Source organism: Mus musculus, chromosome 14, assembly GCF_000001635.26.
Source record: "Mus musculus strain C57BL/6J chromosome 14, GRCm38.p6 C57BL/6J".
NCBI lineage: Eukaryota > Metazoa > Chordata > Mammalia > Rodentia > Muridae > Mus > Mus musculus.
This window is the reverse complement of record NC_000080.6, coordinates 103,321,134-103,347,444: the sequence shown is the minus strand read 5'-3', so window position 1 is coordinate 103,347,444 and position 26,311 is coordinate 103,321,134. Positions and strand designations below refer to the sequence as shown.

The 26,311-nt window shown below is 40.4% G+C and overlaps 1 protein-coding gene and 1 long non-coding RNA gene across 37 annotated transcripts in view; one reads left to right on the top strand and one right to left on the bottom strand.

Moving 5' to 3' along the window:
• Gm34758 (predicted gene, 34758) overlaps window positions 1-546 on the bottom strand; it is a 13,584-nt gene extending 13,038 nt beyond the window's left edge. The window contains exon 1 of the long non-coding RNA NR_166861.1: window positions 399-546. This is a non-coding gene — a long non-coding RNA (predicted gene, 34758). The remainder of the gene's footprint in view (window positions 1-398) is intronic.
• A 58-nt stretch (window positions 547-604) lies between these two features.
• Mycbp2 (MYC binding protein 2, E3 ubiquitin protein ligase) overlaps window positions 605-26,311 on the top strand; it is a 233,430-nt gene continuing 207,723 nt past the window's right edge. For 29 of the 36 annotated variants that reach the window (XM_011244896.3, XM_017315794.2, XM_017315789.2 and 26 more), the window contains exons 1-2: window positions 605-1,229; window positions 23,700-23,775. In XM_011244896.3, the coding sequence (XP_011243198.1) occupies window positions 928-1,229; window positions 23,700-23,775 (378 nt within the window). In that variant the 5' untranslated portion in view covers window positions 605-927. The remainder of the gene's footprint in view (window positions 1,230-23,699; window positions 23,776-26,311) is intronic. The other 7 variants (XM_017315785.2, XM_017315791.2, XM_017315784.2 and 4 more) reach the window with 2 other exon arrangements.

The window sequence follows — 26,311 nt, the reverse complement described above, 5'->3', positions numbered from 1 at the left end:
GCTAACTCTTTCGTAGACCGAGCTTTTTTTCATTTGAATTTTTTTTTTCTTTTTAAAATAGGTTCCACTTCACAGCCCAGGCCAGGAACTCACTACGTAGCCCAGGGTGGCCTCGAACTTCCTCCTCAGAGCCCTAGTTGCTGAGATTACAGAAGCCAGCCACGGTGACTCCTGGTTCTCAAAGTTATTTTTAAGAGACTCAAATATAATGGTCCTCCCAGCCATTCCAAATAAAATTGCCAAAGGCTACTGTGCCCTGGCCAGCCCTCGGCCCAGTTCACCTCCACGTTGGCAGCGCTGACTTGGGTACAGGCCACAGCAGAGCTGTCAGTCCTGAGGCTGACACGCATCTCCTTCGGTCAGGTCTGGGTTCTCTCACCTGGAGGGAACCACGTTACCTGAAGACCGCCTCCACTGACAGCTTCCCCAGCCCGGTCCAGGCTCTTCCTCGTGCTGCTCGTAAAACCCGGAGCAGCGGATTGCTTGTCGCTTTGGCACCACTCAGCCCCTGGACATCCACAGCTCGGAGGCGGAGGGAGCCGCGGCGGAGGGGGTGGGGCTGGCTGGAGAGACGGGTCCTATTACTGAGCATGTGCGGAGCGGCGCGCATGCTCAGTGCGGCCGGCCGCCTCCCATTGCGGGCAACTCCGGTGGTGGCAGCAGCAGCGGCGGCGGCGGCACCGCCTCCTCCTCACACTCCGCGGGTGGCGGGGTTAGATGAGCGGCCCCAACAGCGGCGAGGGCGGCGCAGGGAGGAGGAGGAGAAGGCGGCGGCGGCGGAGGAGGTCGCTGTCTTTGTAGTGTCCCTGCTGCGGGCGCCCGAGGCCGCCGCTCCAGCCGTCGTCGTTGGCGGAGCCTGTGAGGGCGCGCGCGTGCTTGCCCGCGGGGACGAGGCGGCGGGCGGCGGCGGCGGCGGCGGTGGCGAGGATGATGATGTGCGCGGCGACTGCTTCCCCCGCCGCCGCCTCCTCCGGGCCCGGCGGGGACGGCTTCTTTGCAGCCGCCACCATCTCTTCCTCCCCGGCACCGGGGGCGCTGTTCATGCCGGTTCCTGATGGCTCGGTGGCCGCCGCGGGGCTGGGGCTGGGGCTGCCTACCACGGACTCCCGGGGTCACTATCAGCTGCTGCTGTCAGGCCGGGCCTTGGCAGATCGCTACCGGAGGATTTACACCACGGCGCTCAGTGACAGGGACCAGGCCGGCAGCAGCACTGGACACCCGGCCTCCAGGTGAGTCTCCCGGGCGCCCTTCCTTGCCGCGTGTGCATCCGTGCCCCCCCCCCCCCCCCGTGTGTGTGTACCCGTGCGTGTGTGTCCGCGTAATTGGCACCCGGCTTTCAGTCAGGGCTGGATGCTGGTGGTAGAAGCACTTTGGTGATAAGAGGGTGTGGTGGCCACGGGGTCTGTGCGTGCGTGCTTGTGTGTGTGGTGTGTGTGTGTCTATGTGTCTTTTGGAGGGGAAGGAGGGAAGGTACAGAAGATGGGTACGTATCGGTTAACGCTAGAGAGGGTGATGGTGCTGGTCTGTCACGACACGTGTGTATTGTTGAGAAAGGAGGCATGGGTCGAGAGGGATAAGACCACAAAGCATGGAGAGAATTTGCAAGAGTCCTAAGGGGATGTGTTCCTGTTTCTAGTGTCTGAGCTGCAGTGTTATTTGCACGACCCCTCCCCATCACATTCCTTCCTCCAGCTGCCTTCCATAAAAGCCACCTTTCACTACAGGGGAGCAATGGTGTAGGTTAAAGATACTGATGTTTGTAGGATGTTGTAGACAAAAAGCCAGTGGTTTCATTTGAGATTTAGGAATAAAGGATACAGATGGGGGTTTGCACAGACCTTAGAAGTGTCTGATAGGGGTTTTTAGAAGTGTAGTTTGATTCCGGAGCCTTTTGGCCTTGAAATGCGTTTGCAGCTGCTGCCTTGTTCTGATGTCCCGTCCGGCCATTTCCCTTCGCCTTCTGTTCTATTTCCTGCCACTTACAGATTTGAGAGTACAAGGAGTTTTGTAGGAAAAATGGAAAAAAAATACTCCTTTTTTTTTTTTTTGCCAGTTTTTAAATGAAAAACTTTAAAAATATGTCAGCCTACTAGGGTTCACCTGCTATCAGAAAATCTGAGTAGCTCTCAGGTCTCTTTCAACTAGAACTGGATACACCTTCAAGTTACTTCGTATAGTTGGCAAGTCACTTTCATTTTCTTTTTCTTAAAATTTGGGTACTTTTTTGGCTAAAGGCTCTCCATTCCGTGCCTTAACTTGTCACAGATCCTGAAGGCTGGTTGCTGACTCTTTTTGCCAGCTTTGAGAGTGGTAATTGGGAGTCCCTTTGCTTCTTCCTATAGCCTCTTACAGGGCATTCAAAAAGCATAGTAGGATTTTTAAAAGTGAGTTTGCTGAAGTGTTTCTTTTTTCCTCCCTTACTAAATCTTATTAGGACTTATTAGGGAACGCCAGATGCCCTTTTCTCCCGTTATAGAAGGTCTCTAGTCCATACATCTAGCTACTGTATCAGTCTATGTTACGGCTTATCTGCTGGAGAGGGTTGTAAAGACCAACTTTATTCACAGTTTTTATAGATAAAGCAGCCTTATCTATTTGTTGACAGGATTGGGTGCATCCTTAGTTGAGTCATGGATATAAATGATCATAACTACTCTTTGCTATTTAGGATGAAGGTAACAATGTCATAGGTATGGTTCTTGCTGATGGTTTTGGAAAGCAGCACACATCACATTACAGAATTTACCTTGAGGGCTAGGTTTAAGCTTGAGTGATGCATCTCTAAATTATTGTACTGTGATATATCTGTACAAATTCCTCTTACCGATTTAAAATTATATTATTTCTAAACTTATGCAATAATCTATGATGTATACTCTTATTTTGACTTTTTACTGCTTTTTAAATAATGACTTTCTTGTATCTACAAATGTACTTGGAGTAGTAGAGAAAGTTAAATATAGGTTCATATACTTAAAATTGGTGATTTAATGGTTTGATCAATTTCTACAAACTGTCAATGAAATATAAGGAATTGGTTTATTGATCTCATGGAAATATTTATGGAAAATAACCTTACTTTGATAATGCCTTCCGATGCTTGTTCATAATATTGTTTACTATAGTTCACTCTCCCCATTTTTATCTACAACTGTTCTTTACTGTGAATTGAATTAAATTTGCTTACTAAAAAACTAAGGATGGCAGGGAAGAATTGGGAATTAGTTTATTTATGTAGGGCATTGAGGTAGATGGGAAAGATAGAAATAGGGCTGAAATTCTAGAGAGCATCAAGCGTAAAGGTGAGAGAAAGGGGAGACAATAAAAGAAACCACGAGAGGAGATTAGAAAACAGAAGAGGAGCAGGCAGGAGCGCCTCGGGCTCTAGGGGAGGAAGAGAATCTTTTCAGAAGTGATAGATACTGAAGAAAACCAGAACAGTTTCTGAGTCACCGATAACTTCTGAGCCAAGTGGTCATAACTGGGATAAGCATAAAGAGGGGAGGGCAGATGGAAAGGATTGGATAACCTGGGGAATATGCAAGAAGGTTATTGGAGGGCAATGGGATAGTCAAGTATGGGAACTTAAGTAGAGAGGATATTAAAGAGTTGAAAGAGGAAATAATTGACAGAAATCAGTGGAGGCAGTTTTATCATGACAGATTAGCCATTAGAAAAGTTAAGGATTGATCGTCCTTTACTAGAGAAGGAAGTGTTTCTAAGTATGCAGACTGATAACTTTATTGAAGATGAGTGCCATAGGTATTCTTTCTGGTGATCTGAATGGGTGGCATCATTTTTTGGCATTTATTGTGTCAGTAAGTGTCTACATTATGCACTGTTGTAGACATTAAAGGCACAGCCTTAAGTACAACAGATGGGATCTCACTGTTTTTGCAGTGTGCACTGGGGGTGCTGGTAACAACTGGTAATTTCTTTGATAATGATGAAAGAAATACAGTCAGCTTCATGGATTGAGCTACTACAGTGATAGGGCCGGCAGAGTCCTCACTGGGAGTTGGCATTTAACTTGACGTGTAAGGAGGAAGGAGATCTGGAAGTGCATATGAGGAAATTATAAAAGCCTTAAGAGAAGAGAAAACATGTGCTTCAGGGAACAAATATATAAGTGAATTATCAGCCCAAGTTGAACAATTTCAGTATTATAGGTTGTTTTGGGTATAAGATTTAAGCCTAAGGTAGGCTTGATTTTGAAGGTATTTTAACAAAATGGCTCAGAGCTTGGACTCTTGACACTACACTGGCTCTAAGTCCTGCCTGTCCTGTCATTTGCTAGTTGTGTAACCTTGAATGTTACATAACTTTCATGTCTTGGTTTTCTTATAGAGTGGAGATAATAATTGCATTATTTTATAGATTAGATGAACAAATACTTATCAAGTCCTTGGAATGTTATATGTTATTAAATATTAGGGGTTTTGTTTTTTTTTGAAAGTGAGGGGTTTGAGGATACGGAGAGAGGCAATAGTCTTGCTTGTAACTCTTGGTTTTTGGATCAATAATTGCTGACTATGGGAATAGCTTTTATGCATTCAGTGACTGAATATGTATGGTTTTGAATGAGTAAGACTGGATGAAATTATAACATTTTCTCAGAGAAAGTGACCAGCCAGGGAAGGCAGAAAAAAAAAAGTTTCCTCAGTTTTCTGAGTGGCAAGATAAGTTTCCATTTGGGAAGTGCCACACTTCTGTGATAGGATTTCACAGCATGTAGATTACCTTTGATGCCAGTTTTACCTTTTTATGTGTTAGGTTGCAGTGTATGTGTGTATGTGTGTGTGTGTGTGTGTGTGTGTGTGTGTGTGTGTGAGAGAGAGAGAGAGAGAGAGAGAGAGAGAGAGAGAGAGAGATAGACTGAGATTGATTCTGCTCTGTAGACGTTTTCAGGTCTGGAACTTATAACATTGCTGGTGGTTGGAGTTACAGCTCTTGTGTCAGCTGCCTGAATGTTTGGTTTTATGTGTTTGAGGTGGGATCTCATGTAACCCTAACAGGATCACTATGTAGCCCAGAAATAAAAGTTATCCTCTTGGTTCGGCATTCTGATGATTACAGGTGAGTACACTAGAGCTGGCCTTTTTACAGTAATCTAAAGGCTGTTTGGCCACACATGTTAAATGCCTTTTAAATGTTGGCTGCTGTTGTTATTATTAAAGTAATATTTACAATTCCAATCTGCTTATTATAATAAACCTTCCTAGTTAGAAGATAGATGAGGAAAACTTTTAGTTGACTGATTCAGGGTAAAAGTGTGACTGGAGGTCAAAGAAAAGTAGAAATTGAAAGCTTTGCTTGACTGTGGGGAAGGGGAAGCAGTGCTGGGAGGGAAGTGGTAAGCTGAGCTAGAAAGAAAAGCCTGCACTCTGGGGCTAGCAGAGCAGGAGAGCAGCCCTGCTCTGAGTACCAGAGAACACTTTACTAAATGAGGATTCCTGTCCTTATTTTAAAGCTAAACTAGTTTCTTTATTACTACTTTCTTTTTGTTAGAAATGCCATTTGACTGGCTTGTTAGTATACTCTGATAAGCCCAGCCTGTGGGTGGTGAAGGTCAGGAGTTCAAGGCCAGCTTCTGATATATAACAACTTCAAGGCCAGCCTCTGGCCCTGGTACTCTATCTCACAGGAAAACAGAACAGAACAGAAATGGTATTTGAGTCCATTCCATCTGTGCTTAGAATTTGGGTTGTAAGAGGTTAAGGAGTCAAACCTATGAATGTTGAAGGTTACTAGATGTTGAAGTTCCTAGTCTTGAGTGTGTTGTATGTCTGGGGATGAAAGATAAAAGGCAGATACTTCAACAACTGTTACGTGATGGTGCCCTGGCCCTGCTCAGCTGCAGGAGCACAGGTGAGGAAGGCAGTCTGTGTGTAAGTGATGCTAACATTTTTATTAATGCTAGGATGTAGATATCAGGAGAGAGAGGGGAGTAAGAATTCATTGCAGGATTGGAGAGATTAGCCAAAAGGACAGTATCTGGAAGAACAAGAAAAATTAAATTTTGATCAGAATTTCTGGGAAAATCCTGATAGTTTTGAGTTAAGAAGAAACATTATTATAGAAGTAGGCTACGGAATGATGCGGGGTTGAGTTAGTGTATGTGTATCTGTGTTGGGTGGTAGTTAATACTTTTCTTCACATAGGTGTTAAATCTGTGAAGTTCTGTATGTTCTATAAACACATTAAGACAATGGTACTACTCTGTTGGTATACTGATTGGTAAAAAATGTAAAATGAATTAGTCTCCTAGCACAAAAGAAGTGAAAAAATATTGGATCTTATAAAAAATATGTTCATTTAATAAATTTAAGTATGTTAATTTAATCATAATATTTTTATATTATAAGCTATTCAGTTTAGAAGTTCAAAAAATAATTTCCTGTTTTACTCAAAGACTGATTAAATGTGTCAATTCTTTTTGGGGGGTGGTTAGGTTAAGATTTAATTTATATATAATAAAATTAACCCTCCTTAAACAGTCACTTAATGAATCTTAGACTATTTTCACCACTTCAGAAAGCTTTTTTAGGGCCTCACACTCCTGCCTCCCATTATGACTATCTAGCCTTTTACCTTTTCTATAATAGTATGTCAGTCTAGTTCATTTTAGGGCAGGGCCATACGTATTGTTGCTACTTCTGTCTTCCATTCTGTGTTTTATGTAAATGGAAATTAGGCCTTAAGACTTCATTGGATTCTTGTAAACATCTTAGCAGGAACATCTTGTGTATGGTACTAAGCACTGCATGTTGCCCCAGCCCCAAGTTACTGGCTTTCCTTACTTGCAGTGGTGCTAACACCAGTACCCAACAGACCTTCCCCTTGTAATAAAGAACTGTGGGAGTAAGGACTGGCACTCTGCACCTTTCACCGAGTGGTTTTAATATCCTTTGATAGTCTTTGACCGAATCAGTAATTTTATTAAAAGTTTAAAAATGTTTTTCCCCTCTTAGAATTCTGCTAATCTTTCTGTATTTATTAGAGAGTGCTTTTTGGTGTCCTATACCAGTGGCAGTGTGGCGGGGCTACAGTTAGCCTCCCAGATTACCCACCTTCCTTCCCAGATTGAGTCACATGCTTTTCTAGATTTGGGGACTATTAAGAACTAAAAGAGAAGGTAGCTGAATTCCCCAGGCATGCTTCCTATTCACTGCATCCATAAGTTGGCTCTGTGATGATGTGGTAGTGCCTGGCCTGTTTGCCTAGAGGAAAGACAGTTTTTATTGGATATTTTATGTATTTACATTTCAAATCCCCTTTCCCAGTTCCCCCTCCGGAACCTCCCTCTCCTATCCCCCCAAGGCAAGACAGTTTTGAAGGATCCTCTCAACTTGTCCTTCCCCAGGGCTCTGGTTGAGGCCTTTATGGCTGAAGTGCAGTCCTGCTCAGAACTACTACTTTCCCTTACCCTTAGCTGTTGATTCTTGGGCACGCCAGTGAGTTCTGGTGTGTATATCTCCTTTCTAGTCATTTCACTTGCTACCAGGAACGGTCTTAGGAACCTTAGTGTTGGCTAGGATGAACCACATGCTAACACTGTCAGCTGAACACTGCTGCTGCTGCAGCTCAGCATGCACAGTTGTGTAACTATTAAAACTGTCATGCTGATCCCCATCGAAATTCCAACTCAATTCTTCACTGAGATAGAAAGGGCAATTTGCAAATTCATCTGGAAAAATAAAAAACCTAGGATAGCAAAAACTATTCTCAACAATAAAAGAACCTCTGGTGGAATCACCTTGTCTGACATTAAACTGTACTACAGAGCAGTTGTGATAAAAACTGCATGGTACTGGTACAGTGACAGACAGGTAGATCAATGGAGTAGAATTGAAGACCCAGAGATGAACCCACACACCTATGGTCACTTGATCTTTGACAAGGGAGCTAAAACCATCCAGTGGAAGAAAGACAGCATTTTCAACAAATGGTACTGGCACAACTGGTGGTTATGTAGAAGAATGCGAATCAATCCATTCTTATCTCCTTGTACAAAACTCATGTCTAAGTGGATCAAAGACCTCCACATAAAATAAGAGACATTGAAATTAATAGAGGAGAAAGTGGGGAAAAGCCTCAAAGATATGGGCACAGGGGAAAAATTCCTAAACAGAACAGCAATGGCTTGTGCTGTAAGATCTAGAATGACAAATGGGACCTCGTAAAATTACAAAGCTTCTGTAAGGCAAAAGACACCGTCAGTAAGACAAAAAGACCACCAACAAATTGGGAAAGGATTTTTACCAATCTTAAATCTGGTAGGGGACTAATATCCAATATATACAAAGAGCTCAAGAAGCTGGACTCCAGAAATTCTAATAACCCCATTAAAAATGGGGTACAGAGCTAAACAAAGAATTCTCAACTGAGGACTACCGAATGGCTGAGAAGCACCTGAAAAAATGTTCAACATCCTTAATCATCAGGGAAATGCAAATCAAAACAACCTTGAGATTCCACCTCATACCAGTCAGAATGGCTAGGATCAAAAATTCAGGTGACAGCAGATGCTGGCGAGGATGTGGAGAAAGAGGAACATTCCTCCATTGCTGATGGGATTGCAAGCTTGTACAACCACTCTGGAAGTCAGTCTGGAGGTTCCTCAGAAAATTGGACATAATACTACTAGAAGATCCAGCAATACCTCTCCTGGGCACATACCCAGAAGAAGTTCCAACATGTAATAAGGACACATGCTCCTCTATGTTCATAGCAGCCTTATTTATAATAGCCAGAAGCTGGAAAGAACCCAGATGTCCCTCAACAGAGGAATGGATACAGAAAATGTGGTACATTTACATAATGGAGTACTACTCAACTATTAAAAAATGGATTTATGAAATTCTTGGACAAATGGATATATCTGGAGGATATCATCCTTAGTGAGGTAACCCAATCACAAAAGAAGTCATTGGATATGCACTCACTAAGTGGATATTAGCTCAGAAACATAGAACACCCAAGATACAATTTGCAAAACACAAGAAAATCAAGAAGAGGGAAGACCATGGGTGGATACTCCGTTCCTCCTTAGAATAGGGAACAAAATACCCATGGAAGGAGTTACAGAGACAAAGTTTGGAGCTAAGAAGAAAGGATGGACTTATCAAGGGACTACCCCACCTGGGGATCCATCCCATAATCAGCCACCAAACCCAGACACTATTGCACAATGCCAGAAAGATTTTGCTGAAGGGACCCTGTTATAGCTGTCTTGTATGAGGCTATGCCAGTGCCTGGCAAATACAGAAGTGGATGATCACAGTCAGCTATTGGATGGAACACAGGGGCCTCCAATGGAGAAGCTAGAGAAAGCACTCAAGGAGCTGAAGGGGTCTGCAACTCTATAGGTGGAACAACAATATGAACTAACCAGTACCCCCAGAGCTCATACCTCTAGCTGCATATGTAGCAGAAGATGGCCCAGTTGGCCATCACTGGGAAGAGAGGCCCATTGATATTGCAAACTTTATATGTCCCAGTGCAGGGGAATTGCCAGGGCCAAGAAGCAGGAGTGGTGGGTAGGGGAGCAGGGCTGTCGGAGGGTATAGGTAACTTTTGGGATAGCATTTGAAATTTGAAATGTATATAAAGAAAATATCTAATAAAAACAATAAATAAAACCAAAAAACCATTAAATCATATGCTTTTACAAATGAAAAAACAAAAACAAAAAGAAAACAAAACTGCCATGCAGAGTGCGGTGTGTATGATTGGAAATGTCTTGGTGGGTACTGTATCTTGGACTTTTGAGAGGCTTAGGGAAGTATTCATTATAAGGGTAGTATAATGTGCCCACTGTTGCTAAATGACATTGATAGATGAGAATGACAAAGAAAAACTGAAAGTAATTGGGCATGAAAGGTAAAAGGAATTTTCTTTTTCTTTTTTAGTAACATATAGAGGAATATCTGCAGTGGGGATAAGAAGCAAAGGGCAGGTCAACCAAAGGCTTAATTAATGTTGAAGGTGCTAGGGTAGATAGAATTCTTGTTTGCTATAACCACTGTCAGTGTTCTGATTGGGTTGAAATGGATTCCTGACCCTTAGAATAGAACCTCTCTCTGAATTGATGTACCTGTAAACCTTAGAATCTCTAAGTTTTCCAAAGTTATCTAGGCTTGCAGAGGTTGCTTATTTATGAGTAGAAAATGCCTTCTTAAAGACTGTGTAGAAGTTTGTACTCTCCTGCCTCTCCTGGACCATCTCTGACCTTTAGTTATAACAAACCAGTAAATAGAGTCAAGGCATGAAGGCACTGGATCTCTCTCTCTCTCTCTCTCTCTCTCTCTCTCTCTCTCTCTCTCTCTCTCACACACACACACACACACGTACATTTCTAAACTAAATTGAGATACTCTAAACCACCACAATAGACACACAGAAATATCATATGATATTCGAACTTTTCAAAGCAAATACTACAGTGTCTGTCTCACCACTAGTTTGAAATAGTTAATGGTTTTGACTTTAGTTACTACTACATTTCTTTTGATGGCAGCCTACTTTTGCAGTTAGGCTTTTGGTGGTTGTGATATAAATTAAGCATTACTTGTCAGAAATATGGAGCTGCACAGGAGGGTGGCCTCTTCAGTCTGACTCCATGCTAGAGAATTGTTACAGTGCCCAATAGTTGCCCTTAGCACAGGGATTGTTTTAGACTAAGAATCCACTTTATATCAAAGAAGGACCAGTGAGGTCCATTTGTCTCATCATACACCACATGAGCCAGAAGCTGCATTTCTGATAGGGCATCAAGTCTTCTGATGGCAGTACTGATGACAGTACCCTGGCTTGAACATGATGCTCTGCAAGGATGAGCAGCCGTGCTTTGACATTCCCAGAAAAAAGCACAGCTACGAGTGGTTCTACCCAACATCATTCTCAGTTATACAGTTAGGGAGTTTGTGTTTCCTGTCATCAGAGCTTGCGAAGGAGAAGTTAAGAGATACTGGTTCTTAGATGAGAAACATTTAAAAAGAAAACACAGAAGAATCCTGTTATATTTGAATCTACAGTTGGTAGGGCTCAGAGGTCCAAAGAAACCTTCCTTTGGATTGGGCTTATGGATATGTTTGAAAAGTCAGTTTGTCAGCACAACAGAGCACAGGTGTTTGTCACATGAGTGATCCAGTGGGTTTCTCTCAGATGTTAGTATTATAGTTATCCTCATAAAATGAATTTAATAATTCTGTATTCAAAATTGTATAGACTCAGTGTTCACAAATATTTGATAGACTCTATCCGAGGCACTTAGTGGTATGTGTTTTTTCTTTAATGGCCTGATAGCTTGTTTCTTTTAATACTTAATGATATCTACTGCCTAAATGTGCCATAGTTGGTTCTCTGGAAGGGAATCTTGACTGCACCTAAGTTTTGACAATTATGAATGGAATTCCTATAAACATCCATGTGCAGGTTTTTTTTTTTGTGTGTGTGTGGACATAAGTTTCCAGCTTCTCTGAATAAATACATTCCAGAATCTGTAATTGTCACTGGATCATATGGTCAGGATATGTTTAGTTTTGTAGGAAACTGCCAAATTCTCTCCCCCAGGGGATGTACCATTTATATATATGAAATAAAGCTTCCAGTTGCATATGAGAGTTTGCATTGCTCTGTGTCCTCAGTGACATTTAGAGTTGTCAGTGTTCTGGATTTTGGGCATTCTGATTGATGGATCTCATTGTTGTTTTAATCTGTATTAGTGTGCTAACACCTGTCTAGAACTCCTTTTCAGGTGCTGGTTTGTTATTTCTCTATCTACTTTGGGGACATATCAAGGATGTTTACTCACTTTTAAACTCCAACATTGTTGTTTTGGTACTGATGGATTAGAGAGTTCTTTTTTCTTTTCTTTTTTTAAAATTTACTTATTTATTTTATGTGTGTGAGTACATCATTGCTGTCTTCAGGACACCAGGAGAGGGCATCTGATCCCATTACAGATGGTTGTGAGTCACCATGTGGTTGCTGGGAATTGAACTCAAGGCCTCTGGAAGAGCAGTCAGTGCTCTTAACTGCTGAGCCATCTCTCCAGCCCTAGAGAGTTCTTAAATAGTTTGGATAATAGTCTTCTATTAGCTATGTCTTTTATAGATCAATATTTTCTCCTAATCTGTATCATTTTTCTCATTCTATTAATAATTTTTTTAAAGCAGGCAGTTTTGATTTTAATGAAGTTCTCAACTATTTTTTTCCTAGTTCATGTTTACCATTTTATTTAAAAAAAAACAACAACTTGGGGCTGTCTAGAGTTTCTCCTGTTTCATCTTCTGAACACTGTATTGTTTTGTGTTTTGCATGCAAAGTTTATTTTCCATTTTGAGTTAATCTTTGTGTGTTGGCTGCAAGGCCTGGGTGTCTAGTTGTTCCAGCATCCTTTGTTTGTTTTTTTTTTTTTTTTCGTTGCTTTCTTTGTTCCTCTTCTACTGCTGTTTGGCTGTATTTATGTGGGTCTGTTCTGAGTTCCCTGCTCTCTGTTCTGTTGGGCTGTCTCTTGTTTCTTCAGTACTACATGGTCTTTGTTACTGTAGTCTCATAGGAAATCTTGAAGTGAGATATTTACTTTTTTCTTTTCACATTGTCTTAGTTATTATGGGTGTTTGTCTCTTCTCATAAACTCTTAAACATTTGCCAAAATCCCAGAAATAACCTACTAGAATATTTATTGAAACTCTCTTAGATTAATGGATTAGAAAGAGGACATCTTGATAATAATACTGAGCTTTCCTATCTGCATCTATGGGATATTTATTATTTAGTTTCTTTTATTAAAATTTTGCAGTTTTCTTTATTTAGCTCTTACAAGTATTTTATTAGATTTATATCTTTATATTTCTTTGTTGAGGATACAACATTTTTATATTCTACTTTGCTTCTGGTATATAGGAAAATGGCACACACATACTCACGCATATATACATACACAATGCTAATGTTTTGTGCATACATGCTGTAATCTTTTATTAGGTTTACCAGGGTTCTTTTGTTTTGTCTCTTCCTTTAGATTTTTGACTAGGAAGCCACATCATCCATCTTTCCTTCTCTTGTTTTATTGCATTAGCTGTAGTTCTCACAGAGATACTGATAGAGTGGTGAGAGAGCAAGCACACCGTTGCTTTGTTTCCTATCTTAGTGAGAAAGCTTGTACTTTCTCACTGTCAAGTCTGGCGTCATCTGGAGGAGTTTCTGCAGGTATTCTTTTTGCATGTTGAGGAAACATTCTTAATTTCTAGTTTACTGAGAACTTTTATTATGAACTAGGGGTTGCATTTGTCAAATACCTTCCCTGCATCTATTGATGTGATCATCTCATAGATTATTTTTAGCCTGTTAATTTTTTTTCAGATGATACATACCTAGCTGCGATACATTTCACTTTGGTTGCTGTGAATGTTTCTGTGTACTGCTGGATAAAATTTAGAGGTTCTCTTTTGCATATGCATTCATGAGAGATGCTGGCTTGTGCTTTTCTAATATTTCATTGCCATGTCGAGGCTAATGTTACTGTTACCCTGGCCTCATAAAGTGAGCCAGGATGGTGTCTTCTGTTTCGTCCTCTAAAGAGAGTCGCAGAAGCCTGATAGAATTCACCAGTGAACTTCTGAAAGGCTGGTAAGGTACTGATTTGCTGCCGTCTCATAGTTTCGACAAATTTTTTATTTTAATGTCTGTACAATTAGTAATGATGATTCCTCTTTCATTTCTGATAACATTCATTCAATCAGTCAGTCATTCAGTTCATTTTCTAGTTTTGCTTCTCAAGTTTAAAGAACCAACTTTTGGTTGGTTGATTTGTTTGTTTCTAATTTATTCTTCTCTCATATAATGCATCCATTCACAGTTGCCCTCCCCTCCATCCCTCTCAGTACCCCCTCTACCCCAGATCCCCTCCCCCGCACCCCCTCCAGAAAGGAGCAGGCCTCCCAGGGATTTCAGCTGAACACACACACTGTAACAAGACAAAATAAGAAAAGGCACAGACTTCATGCCATGGCTGGGCAGGGTGACCCAGGAGGAGGAGGAGGGTCCCAGGAGTGTATGACTATGCTGCCCTTGTGTTTACTTTTGGGCTGGCTTCCCCTCAGCACTGTCATCTACTTCTCACTTTGACTTTATTTTACCTCTGACCCCCAGCTTTGGAATCTTAGGTCATTCACTGTAGATTTTTATTTCTAGTGTGAAACTTGGAGGCTTGGGATACTTTGGGTGCATTCCAGGCATTTTAGTATACTTCCCATTTAGTTAAGTTATTTAAGATTTGTATTCCTGGTTTTTTTATTTGAATAGCACAGTACCTAGGATTATTTTACTTAACTTTCAGGTATTTAGTAATATCACAAATTCCATTGTCAATACTTCTAACACATACTTTTTATAATTTTGATTTTTTAAATTGAATTTATTTGAAGCTTTCATGGATGACTTTATGAGGACTGTATTCCATCCTTTCCATTCTCCCCTGTCCTCTACCAGAACTTCCACTGTTCCCCTTCCCTCACTCTCACATTCATCACACACACACACACACACACACGCACGCACGCACGCACGCACGCACGCACGCACGCACACACGCACGCACGCACGCACGCACGCGCGCACACACACACACACACACACACACACGCACGCACGCACACGCACACACACACACGCACGCACACACACACACACACACACACACACGCATGCACACACACGCACACACACGCACACACGCACACACGCACACACACACACATGCACTGGGATTGTGTATCCTATCATGGGGTTTGTCCCTTGAGAAAACTGATTCTCCCTCTGTGGGTGGGGCCTTGTGCAATTTCTTCCAACCACATCAACAATGTTATTTTTTTCTTTTGCTCACAATCAGATAATTATGCCACTTGCCCTTAAAAAGAGTATTTTTTCTCTTGGGTTTAGATGTTATATAAGAGTCAGTGTATTGGTTAGGATTTTGTTTCTGTGACAAATATATTACACATAGAGATTTATTCTGGCTCAGTTTTTGACATTTCAGTCGTCCTGGCAAGGCAGGAACACCACGGAGATGGGCATGACAGGAAACTTCTCTCATAGCAGCCACAAAGTCCAGTTATAGCCTCCCAAGGCCGCCCTTCCATAGTTTTACCTAACAATCTATACTATCATTATGCCATGAATTAGGTCAGAGTACTGATGATCTAACTATATCTAGAAATGTCCTCATAGATGTACCCCAGAGATGGTTTGTTCTAATCTTTTAGGTGTATCTTTTAACCTAATCCAGTTGACAATCAGTATTAACCATCACAATCAATTATTTAAATTTGGGTGGAGAGTTGTTTGGACATTCTATATATCTGTACTCTTTTTTTTTGTCTTAACTATAGATAGGTATTAAAATAGATTTATCCTTTTAATTTTGTCAATGGCTGCTTTATATAATTTTAGTCTTTTCTATTGGGCACCTATACATTTATAACTATTAAAAATTCTGGTGCATTGGCACTAGAGAGACGACATAGTAGAGAACATTTACTGCTCTTGTGGAGGACCCATAATTAATTCCTAGCATCCACATTAGATGGCTTACAACATCCAGCTCCAAGGGGGATTTTTTTTTTATTACGTATTTTCCTCAATTACATTTCCAATGCTATCCCAAAAGTCCCCCACACCGCCCCCCCCCCCCACTCCCCTACCCACCCATTCCCATTTTTTGGCCCTGGCGTTCCCCTGTACTGGGGCATATAAAGTTTGCCTGACCAATGGGCCTCTCTTTCCAGTGATGGCTGACTAGGCCATCTTTTGATACATATGCAGCTAAGTCAAGAGCTCTGGGGTACTGGTTAGTTCATAAAGTTGTTCCACCGATAGGGTTGCAGATCTCTTTAGCTCCTTGGATACTTTCTCTAGCTCCTCCATTGGGGGCCCTGTGATCCATCCAATAGTTGACTGTGAGCATCCACTTCTGTGTAGTCCTAGTCTCACAAGAGACAGCTATATCAGGATCCTTTCAGCAAAATCTTGCTAGTGTATGCAGTGGTGTCAGCGTTTGGAGGCTAATTATGGGATGGATCCCTGGATATGGCAGTCTCTAGATGGCCATCCTTTTGTCTCAGCTCCAAACTTTGTCTCTGTAACTCCTTCCATGGGTGATTGTTTCCAATTCTAAGAAGGAGCAAAGTGTCCACACTTTGGTCTTCATTCTTCTTCAGTTTCATGTGTTTTGCATATTGTACCTTATATCTCGCTATACTAAGTTTCTGGGCTAATATCCACTTATCAGTGAGTACATTTCATTTGAGTTCTTTTGTGATTGGGTTACCTCACTCAGGATGATGCCCTCCAGGTCCAACCATTTTCCTAGGAATTTCATACATTCATTCTTTTTAATAGCTGAGTAGTACTCCATTGTGTAAATGTACCACATTTTTTGCATCCATTCCTCTGTTGAGGGGCATTTGGGTTCTTTCCAGCTTCTGGCTATTATAAATAAGGCTGCTATGAACATAGTGGAGCATGTGTCCTTCTTACCGGTTGGGACATCTGGATATATGCCCAGGAGAGGTATTGCGGGATCCTCCAGTAGTACTATGTCCAATTTTCTGAGGAACCGCCAGACTGATTTCCAGAGTGGTTGTACAAGCTTGCAATCCCACCAACAATGGAGGAGTGTTCCTCTTTCTCCACATCCTCGCCAGCATCTGCTGTCACCTGAATTTTTTATCTTAGCCATTCTGACTGGTGTGAGATGGAATCTCAGGGTTGTTTTGATTTGCATTTCTCTGATGATTAAGGATGTTGAACATTTTTTCAGGTGTTTCTCGGCCTTTTTTCGGTATTCCTCGGGTGAGAATTCTTTGTTCAGTTCTGAGCCCCATCTTTTAAGGGGGTTATTTGATTTTCTGGAGTCCACCCTCTTGAGTTCTTTATATATATTGGATATTAGTCCCCTATCTGATTTAAGATAGGTAAAGATCCTTTCCCAATCTGTTGGTGGTCTTTTTGTCTTATTGACGGTGTCTTTTGCCTTGCAGAAGCTTTGCAGTTTCATGAGGTCCCATTTGTTAATCCTCGATCTTAAAGCACAAGCCATTGCTGTTCTATTCAGGAATTTTTTCCCTGTGCCCATATCTTCGAGGCTTTTCCCCACTTTCTCCTCTATAAGTTTCAGTGTCTCTGGTTTTATGTGAAGTTCCTTGATCCACTTAGATTTGACCTTAGTACAAGGAGAGAGGAATGGGTCAATTCGCATTCTTCTACATGATAACAACCAGTTGTGCCAGCACCATTTGTTGAAAATGCTGTCTTTCTTCCACTGGATGGTTTTAGCTCCCTTGTCGAAGATCAAGTGACCATAGGTGTGTGGGTTCATTTCTGGGTCTTCAATTCTATTCCATTTGTCTACTTGTCTGTCGCTATACCAGTACCATGCAGTTTTTATAACAATTGCTCTGTAGTAAAGCTTTAGGTTAGGCATGGTGATTCCACCAGAGGTACTTTTATCCTTGAGAAAAGCTTTTGCTATCCTAGGTTTTTTGTTATTCCAGATGAATTTGCAGATTGCTCTTTCTAATTCGTTGAAGAATTGAGTTGGAATTTTGAAGGGGATTGCGTTGAATCTGTAGATTGCTTTTGGCAAGATAGCCATTTTTACAATGTTGATCTTGCCAATCCATGAGCATGGGAGATCTTTCCATCTTCTGAGATCTTTAATTTCTTTTTTCAGGGACTTGAAGTTTTTATCGTACAGATCTTTCACTTCCTTAGTTAGAGTCATGCCAAGGTATTTTATACTATTTGTGACTATTGAGAAGGGTGTTGTTTCCCTAATTTCTTTCTCAGCCTGTTTATTCTTTGGGTAGAGAAAGGCGATTGACTTGTTTGAGTTAATTTTATATCCAGCTACTTCACCGAAGCTGTTCATCAGGTTTAGGAGTTCTCTGGTGGAATTTTTAGGGTCACTTATATATACTATCATATCATCTGCAAAAAGTGATATTTTGACTTCATCTTTTCCAATTTGTATCCCCTTGATCTCTTTTTGTTGTCGAATTGCTCTGGCTAGGACTTCAAGTACTATGTTGAAGAGGTAGGGAGAAAGTGGGCAGCCTCAAGGGGGATTCTATGCCTCTTGTCTCAGCAGGTACCTGTATTCTCTTCTTGTGTTAGAATCTCTTCTTGTGTTGTACACGTACATATACATGTGCACGTACACAAACACATAATTTAAAAAATTCTGGTGCAAGTTTTTGTTTTATTAGTATCACATGTTTCCATGTCTAGTAATACTTTTGAATACTTTTGAATGAGTTTACTTTTTTGATATAAAAATAGTTTTTAAGGGCTGAAAAGAAGGTTTAGTGTTTAAAATGCCTATTTGCAAGCTTAAGGGCCCAAGTTTGGGTCTCTAACTACCCACACAAAATCCAGGCTGAATAGTAGAGGTATGTACCCCCAGCCCTTGACTGATTCAAGAGTGGTTATAGACAGGCTTACTGGCCATACAGGCTATCCAGAATGATGCGCTCCATGTTCAGTGAGAGAACCATTCTAAAAAGTAAGATGGGAGAGGGGTCAGGGAAGATCTTTCCTGTGTGTGAAGATCAGAGGACAGCTGTGTAGAGTAACTTCTCTCCTTTCACCATTCTTTTGAGGCAGGGTCTCATTATTTCTGCTGCCAATGCTGCTTTGTAACTTCCTCCCATGTCACTGTGGGTGTGCTGACATTACATGCTGGAACTGGCACATCACTCATTTATTTATTTACTTAATTTGTTTTTTTTAAGGTTTGTCTGTTTTATGGTAAAGTACACTGTCACTGTCTTCAGACACACCAGAAGAAGAGGGCATCGGATTCTATTACAGGTGTTTGTGAGCCACCATGTGGTTGCTGGGAGTTGAACTCAGGACCTCTGGTAGAGCTGTCACTGCTCTTAATCCCTGAGCCATCTCTCCAGCCCACATTGCTCTTTTATTTTGGTTCTGGGCATTGGAGGTAGGTAGGCCCTCAGGCTTACACAGTAAGCACATTGGCTTCCTGGGCCATCTTGCCAGCCCCAATTGGATAATTTTTATTGACTCATTTTCAAATTTTTAGATTTTGTGTTATCTCCATTTTCTTAATGAATTATTTAATGAAATTTAAATTTTTATATTGTTAAATTTTTCTATATTATATATTTTGATCATATTTTCTTTTCTCAACTCCTCTAAAATCTATCCCCACCCAACTTCATCCCTCCAACTTTATGTTCTCTGTATCAAACAAAACAAATAAACCAATGAGATAAAAAATAGCAAGACAAAAAGTGCCTGTAGGTGCTTTGCACGTCCACACACACACACACACACACACACACACACACACACACGCGCCACAGAAACCAATGGAGTTTATTTTGTGTTGGCCAAATACTCATAGCCATGGAGATTGCCCTAGAGTGTGGCTGATATATCCAGTGACATCTCATTGGGAAAAGTGGATTTTTCCTTTTCAAGCAAGTATGAACTGCAAATAGGTTCTCTGTTAGGGATGGACTTTGTGGCTACTTCCCCTTCTCAGTGAGGTGATTTTAACGATTGAACCTGCACAGGTCATCTGCTTGCTGCCATAGTCGTTGTATAGCAAATGTATATCAGTCCTGCTATGTCTGGAGGTTGCTTTTTCCCTGGAGTCATTTCACCATCTCTGGCTCCTGCCATCTTTTATCACCTTCTTTTCAGCGTAGATTCTGAGTCTTAAGGGGAATTGTTTTTGATTTGGTCAGTTGTGGGTCTGAGTTAATTACCTTCTACTATAAGGAGCTTTTCTGATAAGATTGAGTGATGTTCTGATCTATGGGTGTCCTAGTCACTGTTCTATTGCTCTTTAGTAGTGTAGCGCACTTCCTCATGGACTACACTTTCTACCTCCCCTCTAAGGGCCTACTTTGCCTTGAGGACACTGTTGGTGGGTCCTGAGGAACCTCAGTATTGTCTTGCCTGGTATTTTCTTCAGAAAAAGTGGCTGGTTTATCAGACAATGGAAGATTAATTTCCTCATGTGAAAGAGGGTCAAGGGGTGGGACTGAGAGTACTACTTCCCCAGGTTAGGTAAACCTTTGAGGATTTGAGTAATCCCCACCCCAAGTTATAGGATCCCATTCTTTGCCAATAAATGCTCTTACACTTTAACTGCTGACACCCTGTGAGGCTGAGACTTGGATTTTTGCTGTAATTCAGCCAACTTTATAATGAGGGCTTTGGTTTCATTTTCTGCAACTTGAGCTCCATGGCTGCTAGAGAGAAGATTCTCTTCAAGGGCACACTTAGAAACCTTTAGATTGTTTATTCACATATGGAGCCATTCAATTTTACCACAGAAATTATTCTTTTCCTTTATCAATTTATCCATAGATGCTACGAGCAATGAACCAGCAAAATAATTTTCTTTATTTTCCCCCAGACTCTAGATATTTTCATATACTGGGTCTACTAATCCATTGCCAGACACAATTGGCAGATCAAGATAATCAAAGGCATTTACGTCTTTAAGTTTGAAATATAGTTTCCACCATGGGCCTTCCATATTCTTCCAGCTCCCAGGAGAGAGAGTCTGAAGAAGTTTCAGTAGTTGAAGGTGTTCATGAATTAGAAAATACTGTCAAATAATTAAGCCAATTCTAGATACTAAAAAGATTCATTCTTATACTTCTGCTCCTTTAGAACTACTCCAGGTACCAACTTCTCTATTAGTCAGGGTCTAGAGTCACAGAACTTATGGAATGTTTATATATTAAGGGGGTTTATTGTAATGACCTAGAGTCTGCAGTCCAATTAATCCAGCAGTGGACACCTTAGAATGGGAAGTCCAAGAATCTAGTCATTGCTCAGTCCCATAAAGCTAGTTGCATCTTTTGTATAAGCTGGAATCCCAAAGAAGTAGGTTCTATCAGATGTGCTGGCAAGTAAGTGCAAGCAGGCGAAGGCGAATAAGACTTCCTTATTCCATTATCCTTATGTAGTCCTCCAGCTGAAGGTATGGTCCAGATTAAAGGTGTGTACCACCACACCTGAGTTTGGAACTTGCTCTGTCCCAGGCTGGTCTTGAACTCAGAGATCTGCTTGCCTCAGTAGTCTTTATAACCTTGTCTGGACCTAAGCTTTTTGTGGCCACTATGCCTCAAGATCTGGATCAAAAGCATGTGTCATCCCATGTCAAGAGCTGGGTCACAGATGTGTTCTCCGTTTCTGGATTGTAGTTCATTCCAGATGTAGTCAAGTTGACAACCAGGAATAGCCATCACAATGACTAAGGCAACTTTTTGAAACAAAAGCATTTAATTGGGGGCTTACTTACAGTTCCATTGGTTTAGTCCATTATGATCATGGCAGGTGTCATCATGGCATGTAGCATAGTGGCACACTCAATGCTGGAGCAGTAGCGGAAAGTCACATCCTGATCCACAGACTGAGAGTGAACCTGGCTCTGGCATGGGCTTTTGAAACCTCAAAGCATAATAGTTCCTGTAACACACTTTCTATGACAAGTCCATACCTCCTAATCCTTCAAATCCTTTCAATGACTACCATTCCCTTGGTGATTAAGCATTCAAACTTATGCCACAGCTTCCATCATAATAGTTATAAGATCTTAAGAACTTCAACATCTATGATCGTTACTGTGATTGTCTTTATCTCCTCTTCCTCTTTATTCATTTCCTCTACTGTCCTCCCTTTTCTATCTTTAAGTCATTTAATTACATCCATCTATTTGCTAGTTCTTTCTCTGTAACCCGTGTGTGTGTGTGTGTGTGTGTGTGTGTGTGTGTGTGTGTGTGTAAAATCAGAGAACAACCTGTGGAAATTGGTTCTCTCCTTTTACCATATGCGACCCAAGGAATTGAACTCAGGTCACTGAGTCATCTCACTAGTCCCTCCTTTTCTATTTTTGTTTTATTTTGAGGCAGTATCTCTCTGTTTAGCACACGGTGCTAATTCTAATTTCTAATTCTCCTGCTTTATCCTAACAGGAACTGTGAATGCTGGGATTATAGGCAGAGAATCACCATGCAGTCCACCTTTTATTTTTATTAGAGTAATGACAGTCTTTTACAAGACAGATAAATTGTTCTTTTCACTTAAGTCTCTGCTTTCCTCCAGAGCAAAAACTGTCTTTTTATTTTAAGTCTTTGCTACCTAGGAATGTATTTCTCATCATAGTAGGCATTCAGAATATGAAGTTCTATAAAAGTGAAAAGTTTGGCTAGCCTCTTATTCCTCCCACTTTATTCTTTACTATGTTGAGGGCGGACAGGGAGAAAGGGTGTTTTCTCTTAAGTTACTCAGAAGGCTCCTTCTCCTTAATGCAAAAGCAGGCCTGGGGTTGAGGCACTGAGAACTAGTTGCTAAGGATATGAGCTCAAATTTTCTTTCCTTTCCTCCTCTCTCCTCTCCTCCTCTCACCTTAACCTTGATTTCTATTTTTGGGTATGAATGCTCTGCCTACCCAATGTCTGTGTGTCATTTGTATCCAGTGCCTGTAGAGACTGGAAGATGCTATCCCATCCCCTAGGACTGGAGGTACTGGTGGTGTGAGCTGCCATGTGGGTGCTGAGAATTGAACTCTAGTCCTCTTAACCACTGAACCATTTCTCCAGCCCCTCAATATTTTCTTTATATTAATAGTAATGTAGTAAAAAGTTACTTGAGCTTTTGTATTGCCGCCTTCACTAGTATAACGAACACAGTTTTGGATGTTTATTAGCATACCCACTGATTAAAAAAAATGTTAGTTCTTTTAAAATTATATTTACTCTGTGCATGTGTGCACAAGTATGCTTCAACATACATGTAAATTTCAGAGACAGCTAGCCTGACACCAAATGAGTTTCACAGATTGAACTCAGGTTGAGAGATTTAGTGGCAACCTACCCTCCCCCATGAGCATCTGATGATAGGTCTTGAAAGAAGGTTTTCTGTTTAAAACATTTGCTTTACTTTGATAAAAAGCTTTATAGAATTCCCTTTGGGAATTAATGTCCATTGTTGTCTTTTTAAAAGCTACTGTAAACAACCACCAAACCCAGACACTATTGCATATGCCAGCAAGATTTTTGCTGACAAGACCCTGATATAGCTGTCTCTTGTGAGGCTATGCCTGTGCCTGGCAAACACAGAAGTGGATGCTCACAGTCATCTATTGGATGGAACACAGGGCCCCCAATAGAGGAGCTAGAGAAAGTACCCAAGGAGCCAAAGGGGTCTGCAACTCTATAGGAGGAACAACAATATGAACTAACCAGTGCCCCTCAGAACTGTGTCTCTAGTTGCATTTGTAGCAGAGGATGGCCTAGTCAGCCATCAATGGGAGGAGATGCCCTTGGTATTGCAAAGATCATATGCCTCAGTACAAGGGAATGCTAAGGCCAGGAAGCTGCCAGGAAGCGGGAGTGGGTGGGTTGGGGAGTAGGGCGAGGGGAGGGTATAAGGAACTTTTGGGATAGCATTTGAAATGTAAATGAAGAAACTATCTAATAAATAAAAAAATAAAAGCTACTATAATACTAACTAAATATACTATGTATATTTAGAGTATATTGCTTTATAGAAGCTATAAGAAATATGCAAGTGTCTATTAAAATACCTATTTCACTGATTTTGTATGTCTTGATGTAAGTATTCATAATGTTTGCACCTTTTATTTTTAGGAATAAGAAAATTTTAAATAAGAAGAAATTGAAGCGAAAACAGAAAAGCAAATCAAAAGTAAAGACAAGAAGCAAGGTAAAGTTGCTAGCAACTTGTTGACATAGTAATTGAAGCAAAAGTAAAAAGAAAAACTAAACATAGGACTATAACTAGCAAATCATTCTGCCCTGTGTGCTCGAGTCATTTTGTAGATGCCTGTTTTTAAAAGTATTTTGAAAATTTTAAACATGTCTACAGTGTGTTTTGATCTTATCTATTTATACAACCACCATCCAGTTATTCCGAAGACCCAACAACCCTATCTATTTGCATTCTTCTACATGTCGGAATACTGTTAGACTACTACCATTTGTTGAAGGTGCTTTCTTTTTTCCACTGTATATTTCTAGCTTCTTTATCCAAAGGTATCCATAGGTGTGTGGATTTACTTCTGGTTCTTTGATTTGATTCCGTTGATCAACCTGTCTGTTTTTATGCCAATACAGTGTGGTTGTTACTATAATAGTACAGTAGAATAGCTTGAAATCAGGGATGATGATACCTCTACAAGTTCTTTTGTTTTTCAGAATTGTTTCACTTACCAGGTGGTTGGTTGGTTGCTTTTTTTTTTTTTTTTTTTTTAATGAAGTTGAATATTGCCCTATCAAGGTCTATAAAGAATTGTGTGGAATTTTGATGGGGATTGTGTTAAATGTGTAGATTGCTTTTGGTAAGATGGCCACTTTTACTATATTAATTCTACTGAGCATGGGAGATTTTTTACATCTTTTGGTACCTTTTCAAGCTTCTTTCTTCAAAGACTTGGAAGTTCTTGTCATATAGCTCTTTCACTTGTTTAGTTAGAGTTATAATGCGACATTTTATATTATTTGTGATTGTTATAAAGGGTGTTGTTTCCTTGGTGTTCTTCCCTCAGTCCACTTGTCATTTATAGGAGGGCCACCTCACTGGCAGTGTTTATCAGGTATAGGAGTTCATTGGTAGAGCTTTTGGGGACACTTATCCATACTATCATATCATCTGTGAGTAGGGATACTTTGATTTCTTCCTTTCCAATTTGTTCTAGCTATAATTTCAGTACTATATTGAAGAAATATGAAGAGAGTGGGCAGCCTTGTCTTGTTCCTGATTTTAGTGCAATTGCTTTGAGTTTCACTACATTTAATTTGTTGTTGGCTGTTGGCTTGCTGTAAACTGCCTTTATTGTTTAGGCATGTACCTTATATATATTCCTGATATTTCCTAGACTTTTATCATGAACTGGTGTTGAATTTTGTCAAAGGCTTTTTCACATCTAATGAGATGATTGTGCCTTTTTTTTCTTTCAGCTTGTTTATATGGTAGATTACACTGACAGGTTTTTTTGTATGTTGAACCATCCCTGCATCGCTGAGATTAAACCTACTTGATCATGGTGGATGATCTTTTTGATGTATTCTTGGATTTGGTTTGAGTATTCTTTGCATCTATATTCATATCGGAAATTGGTTTGTAATTCTCTTTGTTGAATCTTTGTGTGGTTTGAGTATCAGAGTAACTGAGGCCTAATAAAATGACTTTGGCAGTGTTTTTCTGTTTCTGTTTTGTGGAATAATTTGAGGGGTATTGGATTTAGCTCTTCCTTGGAAGTCTGGTAGAATTCAGACTTTTAGTGCTAAATCCATCTGGCCCTTGGTAGGTAGGTAGGTAGGTATATATGTATTGGTTAGGAGACTTTAATGACTGCTTCTATTTTCTTAGGGGTTTTAGGTCTATTTAAATTGTTTATCTGAACTGGATTTAACTTTCATACGTGGTATCTATAGAAAATTATTTAGAAATCTTTTAGAAAATTTCTTTTAGATTTTTCCAGTTTTGTGGACTACATGTTTTTAAAACATGAACTAATGATTCTTTTGATGTCCTCAGTCTCTGTTTTCATTTCTGATTTTACTAGTTTGGATATTATCTCCCAATCTTTTAGTTAGTTTGGATAAAGATTTGTTTATCTTGGTTTTTGTTGTTGTTTTGTTTTGTTTTTTCAAAAAAACCTTTGTTTCATTGATTCTTTGAATTGATTTATTTGTTTCTGTTTTATTGATTTCAGTCCTTAGTTTTATTATTTCTTCTATCTACTCTTGGGTATGCTAGCTTCATTTTTTTTTTTTCCTCGAGCTTTCAGGTGTACATTAAGTTACTAATATAAGTTCATTCCTTTTCTTTTTTCTTTTTTCTTTTAATGTAGGCATTTAGTGCTGTGACCTTTCCTCTTATCATGGCTTTCATTGTGTCCCATAAGTCTGGGTATGTTGTATGTTCATTTTCATTGAATTCTAGAAAGTCTTGAATTGTTTATTTCTATCCTGGCTTGTTTTTCATTCAGTAGAAACGTACAATTTTCATGAGTTTGTATAACTTTTCTGCTGTTTCTGTTGTTGTTGACATCCAGCTTTAATCTGTAGTGTTCTGATAGAATGGAGGGGGCTATTTCAATTTTCTCATCTGTTGAGACTTGCTTTATGACCGAGTATGTGGTCAGTTTTGGGGGTGAGGTGCAGAGAAGAAGGTCTCTTTTTCTTTGAGTTTCTTCCTTGTGGTTGAGTGAAGTGCTCTGTAGATAGCTTGTAGGTCC